The sequence below is a fragment of the Danio rerio genome, chromosome 15 (assembly GCF_052040795.2).
Source record: "Danio rerio strain M-AB ecotype USA chromosome 15, GRCz13ab, whole genome shotgun sequence".
Classification (NCBI taxonomy): Eukaryota; Metazoa; Chordata; class Actinopteri; order Cypriniformes; family Danionidae; genus Danio; species Danio rerio.
Genome location: NC_141035.1, coordinates 37,887,680 through 37,905,529, shown reverse-complemented (window position 1 = coordinate 37,905,529; position 17,850 = coordinate 37,887,680). Strand labels below are relative to the sequence as shown.

Here is a 17,850-nt window from a genome sequence, read left to right as displayed (position 1 = left end):
CTAGTGAAGCATTATGGAAAGAAGAGAAGATCAGAATGCAGAATGAGATAACACGTCTGAAAACTCATAAAGACTTGTTGGCATCATCTGTAGAAACATTCTACATTAATTTGGAAGAAGCAAGGGCTACTTGTAACTTCTTCATAAAGAATGGCCTAACAGAGAATAACACAAGTGAGACATTAAATGCAAATAGAGTTCCAGAAATGACAGACATTCAGGAAGATGATGAGGAATGGGAGAGAGATTCTCAGTCAGTCAGAAGTCAATGCTCAGAGTGTACAGTTAGATTTCCTATGGCACCAGTTCACTCTAATACCACCATGCATATTACTGAAGCAGGGGTTGAATCAACGACCCATAACACGGTTAGAGGGTTTAACCCAAATGAACTAGAAGCTGTGATCGCAAATATTGGAAAATTTGATCCTACTGAACAAGATCCTTTAGATTTCCTAAAGAGGTTAGAGGAATATGCAGAGGTGTACAAATATACAGATGGTGATGCATGTGTGTTGCTAAGAATGTGCCTGCCTGAAACTTTGTCTGGAGCTTTAGGTCAGAAAGTAAAAGACAAAACGGCAAACAAGTCAGAGAGGAAACAGGCACTGCTTGAAGTCTTGGGTGTGATGTCTGTTAACTGGGATAAAATATCTGAGACACACATGAAGAGAGGGGAACACCCAAGAGTATTTTCTGAACGATTGTTGGAGATGTTTAAAACATTTAGTGGCAATCCTGATATTACTTATGATGACATCAGTTTCAAGTCTGCCTTGATCAACAAGTGTGACCCAGACACCCATTCTGCTGTGACAATGCTTGTGACACCACTCTCTGATTATAATGAAATCATTGGTAAAATGACACAGTTTTACAACAATAATGCAAATTCACAGAGGCAAATGAAAGATGCGAGATATCCTGTTGCTGCCTTTGCAAGCAGAGAATATGCAAGCTCATCCAATGGTTTCCATCACAGAGCAAGGAAATTTACAAGTGTGAACTCAATGGGTGTTGTTCTTTGTTATGCATGTGGAAAAGCTGGTCACATTGCGAGAAATTGCCAGAAGGGTGCAAAATCTCAAAGCATTGTTTGTCATACATGTGGAAAAAATGGTCACATAGCAAGACATTGTTTAGAGAAAATGAGGAAAGACCAGGAAGTTGTTTGTTTCAGATGTGGAATTATAGGACACAAGGCAATACAGTGTCATGTTTCAGTTAAAAGAAAGACAAGTTATAAAGATTTACATAAGAAAATAGCCAGGCTAGAAAACCAGCTGGAAGAGTTGAAAGGAATGAAAGAAGGACCCATTCACACCTTTTCAGACACATCCCTGCATGAAAATGACTGTAACTCAGTCTCAAGCAGCTGCTGATGTGAATTGGAGAAAATGTTTCATGATAGTACAATATTATAGAGATATTTTTACTATCAAAACGGGGGTGATTCTGTATAATTTCTAATAAATTATTTTAAATTATATTGATTGTTTAAATGTAATTTATGATACATGTTTTAATGTAATTATTTTTTAAAAATAATATTACTGTTGTGTGATGCTTTAATGTGAGAAGATACTTGTGTGGGAAAGGGGGGGCAACCTCTTCTTTTTATTCTCGTTCCAGATTGAAAGGTGTGGTGAAAGATGATCCAGTCATGGGTGAGACAGGCCAGTATGACCACGAGGAGATTATGCAAAGAACAAGGTTCTTCAAGAGAACAGAGAGATCCAGAACCCCAGGCCCAGTATTGATCAGAACTTTCAAGCCCGGATGAGAGCCAAAAAAAAAAAAAAACCTTGATCACAGAAACCAAACAGAGATCCAAAGCTCCAGGTCCAGCATCAATTAGAATTGTCAAGACCCAGATTACATCTAGAAACTCAGAGATGGTGAAGATAATCAAGAAACCAAGAGATGCCAATGAGATTAAGAACCAAGAGATGTTGGGATGCTGATGAAGTTCTAGAAACCCAGAGACACAGAAAAGTTAGAACAGCACAAATGGAAAACCAGTGACTGCTTTTTCAAGTGAGACTTGTTGTCCAGATGGAAGAGACAGAACAGTGGATAAGAAAAAGAGAAGATCAAACCATTTTTAGAAACTTGGAAGTTAATGAAAACAAATAGTAAAAATACGGACCCACATTGAAGGCCTAAAAGCCTAAGGCCACAGACTGACATATGAAGAAACGAATACATACATACATGCATACATACATGCATACATACATACATACATACATACATACATACATAATATATTGCTGTACAACAAATGCAAAAGTGTGGATGTCATCAGTATGTCCACACTGGAAAAAAAAAAAAAAGGTTGCATACAGTAATGTAGAGCATATATTACTGTCCTTGAATGCACACTTGGATAAAAGATGTCCATGCTGAAAAATGTGGACACAATGTGTTTATAAAAAAAACCAAAAAAAAAACACAGGAAACTTTTCACAAACAAATGTTTGTTGTGTAGGGAGTGTACATTTGTTATCTAGTGGATGCGAATGTGGTGTAGTTAATATGAATGTTTAATGATTCTAATGTTTGATTTTAATGTGGATTTTAATGAGGATGTTAACACTGTCGACACATAAAAAAAATAAGAAAAAAAGGGAAATGCTTGCACTCACAAATACTTGTTGTGTAGTAAATGTTCATGTGGTGTAGTTAATGCAATGTTTAATGTTTTTATGGTGTGATTTTTAATGTGGATTTCACTTGGATTTTAATGAGGATTTGTACGCTGATAAAATAGACACAGTGAGAAAAAAAGAACAATGCTTGCAAAAAAATGGACAATACTATGCAATGGTTGTCCATATGAAAAAAAAAATGTACATGCTAAGAAAATGAACGAGAAGAAACGATACTTGCATACAAGCATGCAGACACACAAGTACGCACGCACGCACACACTCACACACACACACACACACAATTTTCTCTATTGATTGATGTTCTTGCTCCTTTGGCTTTTGGCTGTAGTACTTTTTAGACTGATACATTAGAACATTAGATGTCATGGTTCTCATGTGCTCCTGTCCTAAACCCAAGAAATTACTTATATTTTATAGTTCCAAATTTAAAGAAGAGACTATGACAACTTGCCTAATTGGATGGAGCAATAACCAGTGTGCATGAGGTGATGACCCCAAGACGGGTAAGATTCTTTGGTGCCCAGCCAAGAACAACCTAAGCCAGGGCTTTACCGCCACTGGGCACCTGCCCATGAAGGGAGGTGTAATGTGTGAAAGAGTGGTTGTGATGCTTCTTTCTGGGCCAAAGAGCATCAGAGAGGGGACTGTAAGAAATGAGTCTGCCTCGACCCAACTTCCACTCTAAATGGTGAATTGATGCTCATTTCCCAAAAGGGCTGACTTATGAGAGAAAAGAGAAGTCAACAAGGTCTTGTCTCTGCATTGTTTGAGGTGACTACATCTCAACCAAATGGTAACAATTGTAGAATGGGGATGGGTGTGGTGCACAAAGAACCATCTCATCAATGGTGTTGAAACTGCATTAACATGGAGAGATAGGGAGAACAGCTGGGTCAACAGCCAAGGAGCAACATCATTAACATCTAAAGGCAACATCAAAAACAGTATAAAGGTTTGAGTTTAAGAATGTTCAGGGTTCATTCTGACTCCGGTGAATCCAAGGTACTGCCATGTATTTTGAGACTGCTATGCTGAATAAACATCTTCATTGAGATTTTCTTCGTCATCATCATTTTTTCTTACAAAAGTGACTAAACCCTGTATTATGCAAGACAGGCCTGGCAATGTCAATTTGTGAAGAAACACTTTTATTTTTTACTATAACATTAGCAATCATCAGCTGTGTTGTTTGAGCACATTTTTAAGGCTGGTTTATACTTCTGCGTCGAGTGATCGGTGTGACCCACGGTGCCTGCCTTGCATGTAGCAGTGCATTTATACTTCTGCGTGCTGTTTGTGTTGCTCTGCAATGACACTTCCGAAACGCTAGCTGGCAGTGAAGTTTATATGTTCCTCTGGGTTGAGTTTCTTTGCTGGTATTTTGTCTTTTCTGAATGCTACCTTTCTGTAGAACTAGCTAAAACTCGGTCATTCTGAGGTGGTAACCGGCGGACGTGCAACAACTTTAATCATAAGGTAAAGCAAAACAAAATTTCCAAATGGAGTTTCTTACGGGACTTGACATTTGTAAACACTCGCTCCAACAGGTTTTATGCAGATCACGACCCCGCCCACACTGGTCAGCCCAACCAAGCCGACCAATCACAGAGCTTGTGCTACGCATTGTTGCAACATGTAGTTAAATTTTTTTAGAGGTCAGCGTCGGCGTCAACCAAAGCGAGGGGTATGCAACAGCATGAAGGCTGCACCAGAGCATACGAGTGCTCTTGACGCAGAAGTATAAACCCCCCTTAAGTATAGCATGAGAAATTATTAGCAATGAAACTTCAAATGTTGAATAAAAATCACAATCTAAAAAATTCTCTATTGTTTTAATAACCGAATGTTCGGTTAGTCTATATTTTACCCAACGTTGGGTTAAAACAACCTAGAATATTTTATTTTTGTGATTTAGAAGAAGCTGCACTAAATTATTTATTAATATATAAACTAATGCCGCAGTCACACTAGAGTTCGAACATGCAAAATTCTGTGGTACGGCATGTGAAGAGGGGCTGGATTAAACAAGATGATTAGACATTTAAAAAAGCGAGCGATTGGTCCACATTTTAAATTTCTGTCCAGAGAGATCATGTTTTGATTTTTGATTGGTCTCACTCAATCATGTGATTAAATTTTGCAGGTCAGAGTTCACCAAGCTTGAACTTTGCAAAGTGGCGAACTGCGAAACTTGTCGCACAGGCTTGTGTTTCCGGTCTGCCGCATTTCCATGCATATAAATGGAAGTCTGTGGGGCGTAGTGAACATTACACCTACGTGACTAAAGACTGATTTATACTTCTGCATCGAGTGCCGTGCTGTGCATTTATACTTGTTTGTGTTGCTCTGCAATAACACTTTCATAACACTAGCTGGCAGTAGGTTTTTATACTCCTCTTAGTTTCATCACGGGTGTTTTGTTTTTGCTAAATGCTACAAATAGATAGAACTCGCTTATTCAGTGGTGGGAACCGGCGGACGTGCAAAAACTTAAATCATAAGGTAAACACAAAACAAAAGTTTCCATCTGGAGCTCCTATATGGGACTCAACACTTGTATAACGACTCTCAGCACCACCCACACTTGTAACCACAACCAAGCCGACCAATCACAGAGCTTGCGCTACACGTCATTGATGCTTATTGTCAAATTTTTAGAAGGTGCGCATCGACATCAGCCACGGCGAGGGCTTTGCGACCGCTCAAAGGCTGTGCCGGACCATAAGCAGCCGCCGAGTAAATGACTTGCCTTGAAGGGACTTTGGTATACATCAGATGACATTTTTCTTAAATTACGACAAGAAAAAACTTAATTAAATATTTACTTGAATGAAAATTAATAACTTTTATTTTACTAGAAATTGAGGCTTCCTCATTTATTTAGTGGTAACAGTGCTTGCTTTTATTCACCTTATTCTCCGCCGACGAGCGGGCGCTGCCATTTAAATCTTTTTGGCTCAAGACTTCCGGTCTCATTTAATTCCATTCATTTTCTGGCGTAAAAACTGCTCGTTACGCTGCTTGATGTTGCAATTTGATATTTTTTATTATATTATTCTACTTTGTCTGTAAAGTCATGCAAAAATATGTTTGTAGAGCAAGCAGTTTGACCATTTTCTGCCGTTTATTATTCCTAGTCTTTTCTCCCAAAGGCGACTGAATCGGAAGTTCTAAGACAATCGCGATAACAGGCGCACTTCCGCATTTTAGAATAAGGTCAATATACTTTTCTGTAAAATCTTGAAGTCCGCTTTTGTTAATAGATGTTTCAGATGACTTTACAAAAATTCAATTGGTCTAAATAATTAGAAAACCCTTGTTTTAACCCTTTAACAGGCACTGTAACCACCTGGTTGACCTTTGGTCCATAGGTTATCATTAAATCAAACAAACAAAAACACTCAAAATTAGCATGGAGAGGTGTCTGGAGCCAGATTTAACAGATTTAACAGAGTTAATCTATTATTTTTGTCTTCTAATAATATTCTCTATCAATTTTTAAGACAATAAGTTAATAATGACCAATTTAGCAACTTTTGTGAATCATCCCTTTAATGCACACAGTCATTTTTGTTTCCTAATTTGTCTCTAATTATGAATACCCTAGTTCTTTTCTCTTTTTTCCTTAGTCAGTGTAAGACTGTGATGATTTTGAACTGCATGATCACAACCTCGAAGAGCGGCAGGTGAGAAAAAGCCTAGCTAATATTGAAGAGAGAAATCTAGTAGTGAAAAGGGTAATGAAGAAAACTGCTGACATGACAAAGTTGACCACAAATCCCCCAAACCAGTCTCGCATAACCGGCTTCCTCTGAGCACACACTCAAAAACACAGGTTTGCATAGAGCCACAGCATAACCGGCAGTATTTGCTTGCGGCTGGAGTTATAGACCGGAAGATCAAACAAACAGCCCTTCAGTCAATAGTTCAGTCTGATAAATAGCAGCTCGTGTGTCTGTATTAAAGTCCAGTTTGAGCAGTGTTTGGCTGGGTGTGTGTGAAAAGGGAGATGTGCAGAGCAGAAGTAGGTCACATGTGTTGGACATGATTAATGACAGCTAAAAATAACGTCTTCCAGCCAAAGAAAAAGTGAGAAAGATGACGGCAGGATTTGAGATGAGATGTGGAGGTTACGCTTAAGCTTGTCAGGCTCTGATACAATCACAGTGTGAAGCGCTTAGCATTTACTGTAAGTGATTTGCAGCTGTCAATAAGTCTTTAAAAATGTATTTAACAACAGGGGTATGAATAATTTTGGACTTGACTGTATGTGTAAATACGTTTAGGACTTATTGACTGTTTTAAATGTTCAACTCCAGGGGTATAAATAATTACGGGCTTGACTATGCAATATTAGGCATAGTGTAATAAGCAATGGCAATACTATATGTGTGTATAAGTGTTACTGTATGTGTGTGTATATATAAATGTACTGTATATATAGTTGAAGTTTATGTTTAACAGAGAGAACAACACATTTCTAAATATAATAGTTTTAATAACTCATTTCTAATAACTGGTTTATTTTATCTTCGCCATGATGACAGTAAATAATATTTTACTAGATCTTTTTCAAGACACTTCTATACAGCTTAAAGTGACATTTAAAGGCTTAACTAGGTTAACTAAGTTAACTAGGCAGGTTAGGGTAATTAGGCAAATTATTGTATAACGATGGTTTGTTCTATAGATCGAAAAAATAATAGCTTAAAGTGCTAATAATTTTGACCTTAAAATGGTTTTTAAAAAATTTAAAACTGCTTTTATTCTAGCTGACATAAAACAAATAACACTTTCTCTGGAAGAAAAAAAAATATTATCAGACATACTGTGAAAATGTCCTTGCTCTGTTAAACATCATTTGGGAAATATTTAAAAATGAAAACCGATTCAAAGGGGGACTAATAATTCTGAGTTCAAATATATATATATATATATATATATATATATATATATATATATATATATATATATATATATATATATATATATATATATATATATATCCAGTAACTTACTGTAAATCAATTACAGCAAAAATACTGTTTACATTCACAACACCATTTCCATTTATCTTGCTGTATATGTATTTACAGTATTTTATATCTTTACTGTAATATATACAGTAATTTTCACAATGTAACTTTAAAACACACTGATGTACTGCATAACTGCCCTACAGTAAATTCGTATTATATACATACATACATTACACACTTACACACACACACACACACACACACACACACAATGCTCAGCATAATTGGGTGCACCCCACATTAAAAATAGATATTTGTATCCATTTCTCAGTGAATATAGGCATGTATTTTTGCGCATTTACAAAAAAAAAAAAAAGATTTATTAAAGAGATATTTATTAAAATTATATTTTAGTCACCAATCATATTAACAAATTGAAAATTATTGTATTTAATATTTTTCTATAACATAAATTTGTCTGTTCTAGTTTTTAAACACAGTTATTGTAAGTTATTTTGTTAGATAAGATCCAGATTTGGCTTCAGTACTGATTAATCTAATGTATACGAACAAATATAATATTGTGTAGCTTCCTATTAAAAATATAAATTTAAAGCATAGATTTGTGAGGGGTGCACTCATATATGCAGAGCACTGTGTATACATATATATATATATATATATATATATATATATATATATATATATATATATATATATATATATATATATATAAAGAAAGATAATTTGCCCTTACTTTTGTACATTGCAGCATATATATATATATATATATATATATATATATATATGTTTTTTTTTTCAGTGACTACACATGCAGAAACAAACTTATACTCCTTTTTTATGCAGCGTTGTAGTTGAATTTGCTATACAAACATTCATGGTTCATAAAAAATATTAATTTCTATCATCTTTTACTCATTTACTCAGCCTTCACTTGTTCATAGTTTCTTTTTTCTGTTTAACACAAAAGAAGATATTTTGAAGAATGCTGAAAACCTGTAACCACTAATATCCATTGTAGTTGTTTAAGTAGCATTCTTCAAAATATCTTCTTTTGTGTTCAACTAAAAAAAAAAATTAACTCATAATGGTTGGAACCACTTCATAGTGAGTGATTATTATTGTTTTATTATTTTTGTGTGAACTATCCATTTAAATGGTGCATTGGCAAATTATATTTTTCAGCATATACGAGTACACCCCCTTCTAAAAATGAATATTTCTATCAGTTTCTCAGTGAATAAAGTCAATAAGTCTAGTTTTACTTAAATAAAACAGTTTTATCAAAGAGTTAGTTAAAGACGGTCATCTAACGTCTTTAGAAATAGAAAGATAATACATTTAAATCAATTATTGACAAAAACATATAAACTACAAATATATATATATATATATATATATATATATATATATATATATATATATATATATATATATATATATATATATATATATATATAAAATCTTATAAATAAGTTTCTCCTGATTTTTCGTGTTCATTAAAATATAATTTTATATATTTTTCCTCAACATTAATTGGGGTGTGTTTATTTTTGGATCGTGATCCTTAAGTTATCTTGTTAGATTAGTTCCAGTTTGGCGTTGATACTTACTAATTTAATGTTTATGCACTAATATATTATTATAAAACATATATGTAAATGTTTGTGTGTGTGCATAGCCTATGACTAAGTCGCCAGAAATATAGCTACTGCTACTCTATGTACAACCATTTTAATACATTTCAATAATGATCAAAATAGTGTTTTAGGAACAGATGTTAATCATTAATCCCAAACTGATGTAGAATTACAGTTTAGACGCACAAACACAGTGAGAAAAGCGTTTACCTTCTCTCTGATCGTGTTTCGGCAGTGGTTACAGATGCCTGCGGTTCCGTTCATTCTGGCGAGCTTAAACCAGGTAAAGGTCTGAATCCTGGTGTCACAGACGGTGTGTTGGTCTGGGCATGTCCAGCTCTTCTTTGGACGATCAGGACCTGAAGGAGGACATGAGACTCCTCCGTAATCCTCCGTGTCTCTGTTCGCAGTGCGCAAAGCTCTCCAAGTGTCCGACTTCAGCATGAGCGTGCGCGCGACACGCCCCCCTCTGCTGGCCTCTTTCGAGCCGACTCTCCAGTGAACTGATCATTTGAGCCGATTCAGTGATTCACTCAGCTCATGACTTCGTTCATGGAAAGGGTGTCAAAAACTGTGACATGGGGGAAAGTAGTGCTTGTAATACTGATGATATATATATTTTAACAATAGCAGAAATTCGTATTTCTGCATAATTCGTGATCAAGAACAAAACTCGACATTTATTTGACGTAACAGAACTAACATGTTTGAGATCACGTATGGCACGTACAAAACAAATGTGACCTACTGTCAACATTTATCACTCATATAAACAAAGTAAACTTGTTATTGCAGAATCGTTTTATCGTCTCAAAGTAGCAAAATGGGGAAAGTTCACCTGAACTAATTGAATTAGCTGCTGATTTAATCACTCGTCAGGCCAATTCAATATGGTAATGCCATTGGCCCATGATTATTTCCAGCTTGTTGTCAAGCTATTTTAATAACTGAAACAAGAGGCAATTTAATCATATCTCAACGTTAAAACAGCTGTCATAACATTTATTATCAATGCGTGGACCATTTATGAGTCTCAGAAACTATTGAAAATTTAAATGTAAAACAGGAAGTACATTAGGAACAATGTTATTGTTTACATCTCTCAAAATGATCTATATGTGACCTGTTTTCTAAAGTAGGTCTTTAAATATGATTTGTAGCTAGGACTGTTGTGATTTGGAGTCATAAAATATGATTTGTATCTTGCACAAACTGGTTGTATTACTTTATAAGATCTCAATGTGTCGTGAGCCATGGGTAGGGCCAGACAGAATCTGCAGACATTTTTTGCTATTTTTGCGCAGAATTTTGGTAAAAATCTGTGGATTTATGCGAAATGATTTTGGGAGTATAACTAAAACCTTAATAAGTTAAATAAAAAGTAATACCTTTTTAACTTATAGTATACTAGAGACATAGATCTAATTGGATTTGCATTGTAAACATTAAATACATCTACTAAAAGGCAGAAAATATTACTTTACAAGCTATATTGTAAATCAATCATATAAATATTTTCATATTAGTCAATAATATCACTGAATTTAATTTAAAAAACTGAATAAATATAAATTTACACACATTACACAAGTAAATAAACAGAATCAATGATGATCTAAAAATCTGCGGAATTCTACACCGCAGATTTCGTGTGGGCCTAGCCATGGGAATCCATTTTGTTTTGCTTTTATATGTTTTTAAGTAACTCCCTAATTGTTGGAAGCTTCCCAGCAAACAATTTTGTGTTTAATAGACATCTAAAAAAGACAGCTTGGCTGAAACAAGGTTAAATTTGGGGTGTCAGTGAAAATCTATTAGACATCTAAGACTTGCCTAAAACTTGACTAGTTGTCAAATAGACAGATTAGACAGACTTTATATGTGTATGCATTGATTTCTGTCTATTTGATGACTAGTCTAGTTTTGGCCTATTCTTAGACATCTATTAAATTTTCACTGACAGCCTAAATTTTGCCTTGTTTTAGCCAAGATGACTATGTTTAGACATCTATTAGACATCTTTTAAAAACAAAAAAGGCATGCTGGGTGTTGACTTGCCCAGTTTCAGCCAAAAATCATTTTTAATGTTCTACATATTTAAATAATAATAACAATAATTTACACCTACACTGTAAAAAAAAATTCCTGGTTGCCTTAATTTTTTAAGCTGAATCAAATTAACCTTATGAGTCCACTGAGCTTATGTTAAACTAACTTAAAGCAGCTTGCATAACTTACCTAATTAAGTTAGAACATGATTAACTTAGTTTAATAAGTTACAATGACCTAAAGCATATGCTGTCAGAACTAATTGATCAAATTATGTTTTACAGGCTACACTCTGAATTGTCATTTGAATAAACAATCCCTTTAATACAGAACCACTTTAGATGACTTGAATGAATCGATTGACTCAACCATCCAAAATAATCAATTCACTTAAAAGAATCTTGTCCAGACATGTCCCTCCCACAAACTTATGAGGCTTTCTGTAATTTGAATAAATTATCCCTATGCATCCCAATTATCTTTATGCAAACATACAGAATCACTTTACATGACTTAAATGAATCGGTCTAAAAGAATCACTTCACTCAAAAGACTCCCCCATCCAATTTAGTGTTTTCTATCTTGTCCAGATATGTCGCTCCCACAAACGTATATGACTTTCTGTCATTTGAATGAATTATCCCTTTTAAAGTGCAAAGTACCGAATCACTTTACATGATTTAAAGGAATCAGTTCAATAGAATCACTTCACTCAACAGAATCTTACTCCCCCTCCACTTTTGTTTTTTCTATCTTGTCCAGACATGTCCCTCCTACAAACTTATAAGACTTTCTGTGAAGAGACTTGTATATTTTTTCATGCACAGCCTTAAACCCATGCAGTTATTGTATATGCCGTCAGGGGGTGAAGGTTTTATTACTTTACAGCTCCTAATGAAATGTCCTAGCTGAGGTAAATGGCTCGTATAATACAGTATACCTCTAATAAAACTGATGTGCATTGCATCAAGACGTCTGATTAGATTATAGCATTTCTATATCTTTCTGAAACCCATTGGACAGCTTTCTTGTCTTGGAAAAATAAGCAAAACAAGTCAAGGCAATCATTGTCTACAGCACCAAAGTGGAACTCAACAATAGTCTTTTTACAGTGCATGCAAACAGGAGCCTTGAATAGAGTTGGCAATTGCTGACAGAGCACAATGACCATCAGACGGTGTGGACGAGAGCCAAACCCTGCAGGATTTTCATCCACAGGTTCACGAAGGCGGCCCACGGGGTGCTACTAAAAACATTCCTATGATCCCAGACTGATGTTAAAGAGTTCAGATGAAATGAGCGCCGGCCTACATAAACTTATTCACGCTGTGATCTTCTGTTGTTCCAACAAGATAGCAAAACATCACCAAACTTCAGGTTTCTGCTCAAGAAAGTTCAAGGTTTTTAATTCATTGAAAAGGCTAATATTAAGTCAGCAAATTCCATGGTGATCCTTAAACGTTAAACCCTAAAGCTGAGAAAATCCTGCATGTATCTTGCAGAGAAACCCAAACTGACTATGTCTTTTCTCTCTCTCTCTCTTTCTATTTCTTTCCACCAGAGTTCAATTTCACCCGGCAACAACGTGATGTCATGAGCAGAGGGAGAAATCAGCCTATCAGAGAGTAGCCCGAGCAGCCATGAGCTCACAATTCTGTATCCTAGCAATGGCTAAATGGTAGTGGTGTGAACTTCCTGAGACAGTTGGGATTTATGCAACACACTTAGTAATCATGTCAGTGGATTTTGCACACTTTTTACAACCCAGCACACACATTCATCAGCTCCCAGATATATCTGCTGTAATGGACTGTTGCTTCGAGCCACTTGTTGGACATATTTTTACACTGTTGCAATATTGTTTGCTCAATTATGACTGGTGCACACAGTCTGCTTTTTAAATGACATATTCAGTTGAAACCAGAAGTTTACATACACTGTATAAAAAGGCACATAGCCATTTAAAAAGTCAGATGTTAATGTGACTAAACTTCTTTTTTTCAGGTAAGTTAGGATTATCAAATCAGTTTCTGTAATGCTTGATTGTAGAATAATGAGTGAGATATTTTTCGAGAAATTGTTATAACTTTTCTTGATAGTCAAGTTTACATACAATAAGATTATTCTGCTTCTGAAAAAGCTCAGATGATGATGTCAAGGTTTTGGAAGTTTTTGATTGGCTAATTGACAACATTTGAGTTAATTGGAGGCTTAACTGTAGAATAGTACTTAAGGAAAACCTCAAACCCACTGCTTCCTTACACTGGGAAAAAGAATAATGTCCTGTGGACTGATGGAACTAAGATCAAACCGCTTGGCTATAATGACCATTGTTACACTTGTAGGAAAAATGGGAAAGCTTACTAGCCTAGGAACACCATCCCAACTGTGAAGTATGAGGGCGGCAGCATCATGTTGTGGGGCTGTTTTGCTGCAGGAGGGACTGGTCCACTTCACAGCATAGATGGCATCATGAAGAAAGAACATTATGTAGAAATACTGAAGCCACATCTCAACACATCAGCCAGGAAATTAAAACTTTGCCACAAAAAGGTCTTCCGAACAGACCATGACCTTAAGCATACAACCAAATTAGTTTAAATGTGCTTTAAGGACAACAAAGTGAATGTTTTGGAGTGGCCATCACAAAGCCCTGATACCAATCCTATAGAAAATTTGTGGGCTAAGTTGAAAAAGCTTGTGCAAGCCTACAAATCTGTCTCAGTTACATCAATTCTGTCTGAAGGAATGGGCTAAAATTCCTGCAAACTATTGTGAGAAGCTTGTGGAAGGATACCCAAAACATTTGACCAAAGTTATACAGTTTAAAAGCAAAGCTAAAAAAAATACCAAGGAAATGTGTGTAAACTTTTGACCATCCAAAAATTAATAAAAAAATTCTCCTAAAAAGTTCTCTCATTATACTGGCATTTAGCAAATGTAAGTCATTTAGGTAATCCTAACGGTCCTAAAATAGTAAATGTTTTGTATGATTTACCATCAGTCATTTAAAAAATGGTTATGTTCCTTTCTTTAGAGTGTATGTAAACTTCTGGTTTAACTGTACATGTATAAAGCCTACGGGAAAAACGAGGAGATACTTGAAAATTCAGTTTCTTTGGATTTTAATTACGTGTTGGTTTGAGTAAAATGTATAAAAAGATCAATTAAAAGTGTAATGTTATATCAGGTTAAAAATGTTGTACTTTTTTCAGAAAATGAGTATTTGTCAGGAGTGACACGGTGGCTCAGTGGTTAGCACTGTCGTCTTACCGCAAGAAGGTAGCTGGATTGACTACCAGGCGGGCCAGTTGGCATTTCTCTATGGAGTTTGCATGTTCTCACCGTGTTTGCATGGGTTTCCTTTGGGTGCTCTGGTTTCCCCCACAGTCCAAAGACATGCGCTATGCTGTAGGTGAATTGAATAAACTAAACTGGCCGTAGTGTAAGAATGTGTGTGTGTGAATGTGGGTGTATGGGTGTATCCCAGTATTAAAATCAGGGTTATTCCATAAAAAATGTGGCTTTCTATACTCTTCTAAAGATAAAACATCAGTAAAATGTCACTTAAAATGAATAAATGTTTCAAGATGGCACCTATTTTATTTTAGGCAAAATTTAAATGGTCTAAAAGTTATCGAAAGTTAAAAAAATACATTCATTTATTAATTTTCCTTCAGCTTAGTCATTTATTTATCCTGGGCTGCCACAGTGGAATGAACCGCCAACTATTCAGCATATGTTTTATGTAGCAGATGCCCTTCTGGCTGCAACCCAATGCTGGGAAACACCCATACACTCTCGCATACACACAAGCACTCATTCACTACGGCTAATTTAGTTTATCTAATTCACCTATAGCACATGTCTCTGGACAGTGGAGGAAACCCACGCGAGCACAGGAAGAACATGCAAACTCCACACAGAAATGCCAACTGACCCAGCCGTGACTTGAACCAGCGACCTTGTTGTGAGGTGACAGTGCTAACCACTGTGCCGCCCTCAAACATAACTTATATTGTCATTTAGGGCTTATATTGATTGATTGATTCATTAATTAATTGCGTAAAATAATAAAAAATTAATTGTTTCATGTTTTTAAATGGCTATATTTGTAATATTAAGAGTCACTATATGGAATAACATTAAATTAATAGTGGATTAACCATGATTTTTAATCCCCCCCCAAAATAAAAACAATATTTAATGAATTTATTAAATTTGATGAAATTAATTAATGATAATTATTTAATTTTAATATAAAAGTTCCTTTATACTGGAAATTGCTTTAAATGACCACACACACACTTCAAAATCCAGAGAAACTAAAAATTTTAAATGGTCTCTTAACTTCTTCCATGGCTGTACACTAATATAATGTACTTTATTCAGCTGTGTGTGTATAGCATTAAAACGGGATGTAATCCTGCAACGGGACTGCCACCCATTTCCTCCTATTCTGTGAAGAGCTGTTTAGGAAGCCACCTTTGTGTGTTTGAGAAACTGTGTGTGTGTGTGTGCCTGTATTCTAGCAATGGTTTATTTACTGCCAAAAGGACACATGCAGACAGTCAAGCGCATTTCTATTCTATTCACATTTCCTCAACGTTATGAGTGTAAAGCTATATGCATCTGAATGGGACCCTGCCTGTGCTATATTAAAGTAACTCTAACTTCTCCGTTCTGACTGACTGACTGTATCTGTTTTATCACAGGAGAGATCTGTGTTTTTCTGTTACATGTTTAGATATGGAGGTAGTGGGATATCCTGTCAAACAACCATTTTAGCCATGAAAGCCTCATATCAACATGCTTCCTGTTATAACACTTCAAAATAGATTGAATCAAGGTCAATCAGACTCAATCAAATCTAGCTGCTTTTCTTTCGCTCTTTTGTGTTTCAGAGCACTTTCGATGTGTCTTTTTGATCTTTTGATTATTGTCACTACACTCTAAAATATCTGTTTGCTTTTTGTTCAAACAACTTATTTAAAATGAGCTGAAACACTACAATTATTGAGTGCTTTTTGGGACAACTTGAATTTTTTGTTCAATCCACTTTTTGAATTTGAAAAAACTAAAGTTAACTTAATTCCTTGATGTTGTGCCAGCATTTTTACAGTGTATCATTATCATTACAGTGTAATCATTAATTAATTAATTTATTTATTTGTTTATTTATTTATTTATTTATTATATTTATTTTCTGATTAGCAATTGCCACATTTCCAAAACATTTTAAGGTTCGTTCTATTTAACCAAGCAAGGCAAATAATAGTTTAATTAATTGTATTGTGTGATCTGAAACAGACTACAACTTGCACTATAATTATGCAACCATAATATACCGTTTCTTTTTTGCATTTGTTAATTTGATGTATTTCTATCTGAATCCATTCAATACAAAATCAATTACAATATTAATAATGTTACAAGCTGTGCTCAAAAGAAATAAGATGATTCTTTAAAAGGGAAGTTAATATAACTATATTATTATTATTATTATTATTATTATTAATATTATTATTATTATTATTATTATTATTATTATTATTATTATTATTGTACATATATATGCACACACAGTTGAAGTCAAAATTATTAGCCCCCCTTTGAATTGTATTTGTTCTATTTTGGCTAGAATAAAAGCAGTTTTTACATTTTTAAAAACCATTTTAATGTCAAAATTATTAGCTCCTTTAAGCTATATTTTTTTCGATATTTTTTCACATTTTTTTTAGTCTACAGAACAAACCATCATTGTAATAACTTGCCTAATTACCCTAACCTAGTTAACCTAATTAACCTAGTTAAACCTTTAAATTTAAGCTGAATAGAAGTGTCTTAAAAAATATCTAATAAATATAGGGCAAATAATTCAGGGGGGCTAATAATTCTGACTTCAACTTATATATATATATATAACTTATCACTAAATATTTTCATTTCACTTATTTTACAGTGCATAATATACAAAATATGTTTAGAATTAAAATACTAAAAATTATATTCTGTATATTATGCAAAAACAAGACACACATTTATACATACACAATATATACAGTGCTCAGCATATTTGGGTACACCCCATTTTGAAAATTCATATTTTTATCCATTTCTCAGTGAATATAGGCATGTATTTTGGTACATTTAAACAAAACAGATTTGTTAAATAGATATATTTATTAGAATGATATTTTAGTCACCAAAAATATTTAGAAATAGAAAGATAATACAATTAAATTCAAGCGAAATAATACAAAAAAAAAGACTATCCACAAAAATGCTTTTTGCTTCTCTTGATTTTTCCTCTTTTTAAAATTTTTATTTAATATTTTTCTATAACATGTATATGTATATATATATATATATATATATATATATATATATATATATATATATATATATATATATATATATATATATATATATATATGTGTGTGTGTGTGTGTGTGTGTATATATATATATATATATATATATATAT

General features: G+C 34.3%; 3 protein-coding genes across 5 annotated transcripts in view; 2 read left to right on the top strand and 1 right to left on the bottom strand.

The window, feature by feature from the left end:
- sesn3 (sestrin 3) overlaps window positions 1-9,726 on the bottom strand; it is a 49,766-nt gene extending 40,040 nt beyond the window's left edge. For all 3 annotated transcript variants that reach the window (XR_015508476.1, XM_087282671.1, NM_213519.2), the window contains exon 1: window positions 9,526-9,726. Coding sequence is in view for 1 of the 3 variants with exons in the window: in NM_213519.2 (NP_998684.2) it covers window positions 9,526-9,579 (54 nt within the window). In the remaining 2 variants the exon portion in view is untranslated. The remainder of the gene's footprint in view (window positions 1-9,525) is intronic.
- Window positions 1-16,043, top strand: part of bloc1s3 (biogenesis of lysosomal organelles complex 1 subunit 3) — a 64,638-nt gene extending 48,595 nt beyond the window's left edge. Inside the window, exon 4 of the mRNA XM_087282966.1 lies at window positions 12,926-16,043. The gene's annotated coding sequence lies outside the window, so the exon portion shown is untranslated. The remainder of the gene's footprint in view (window positions 1-12,925) is intronic.
- Window positions 1-17,850, top strand: part of arhgef28b (Rho guanine nucleotide exchange factor 28b) — a 66,306-nt gene that overhangs the window by 16,126 nt on the left and 32,330 nt on the right. The window lies entirely within an intron of this gene.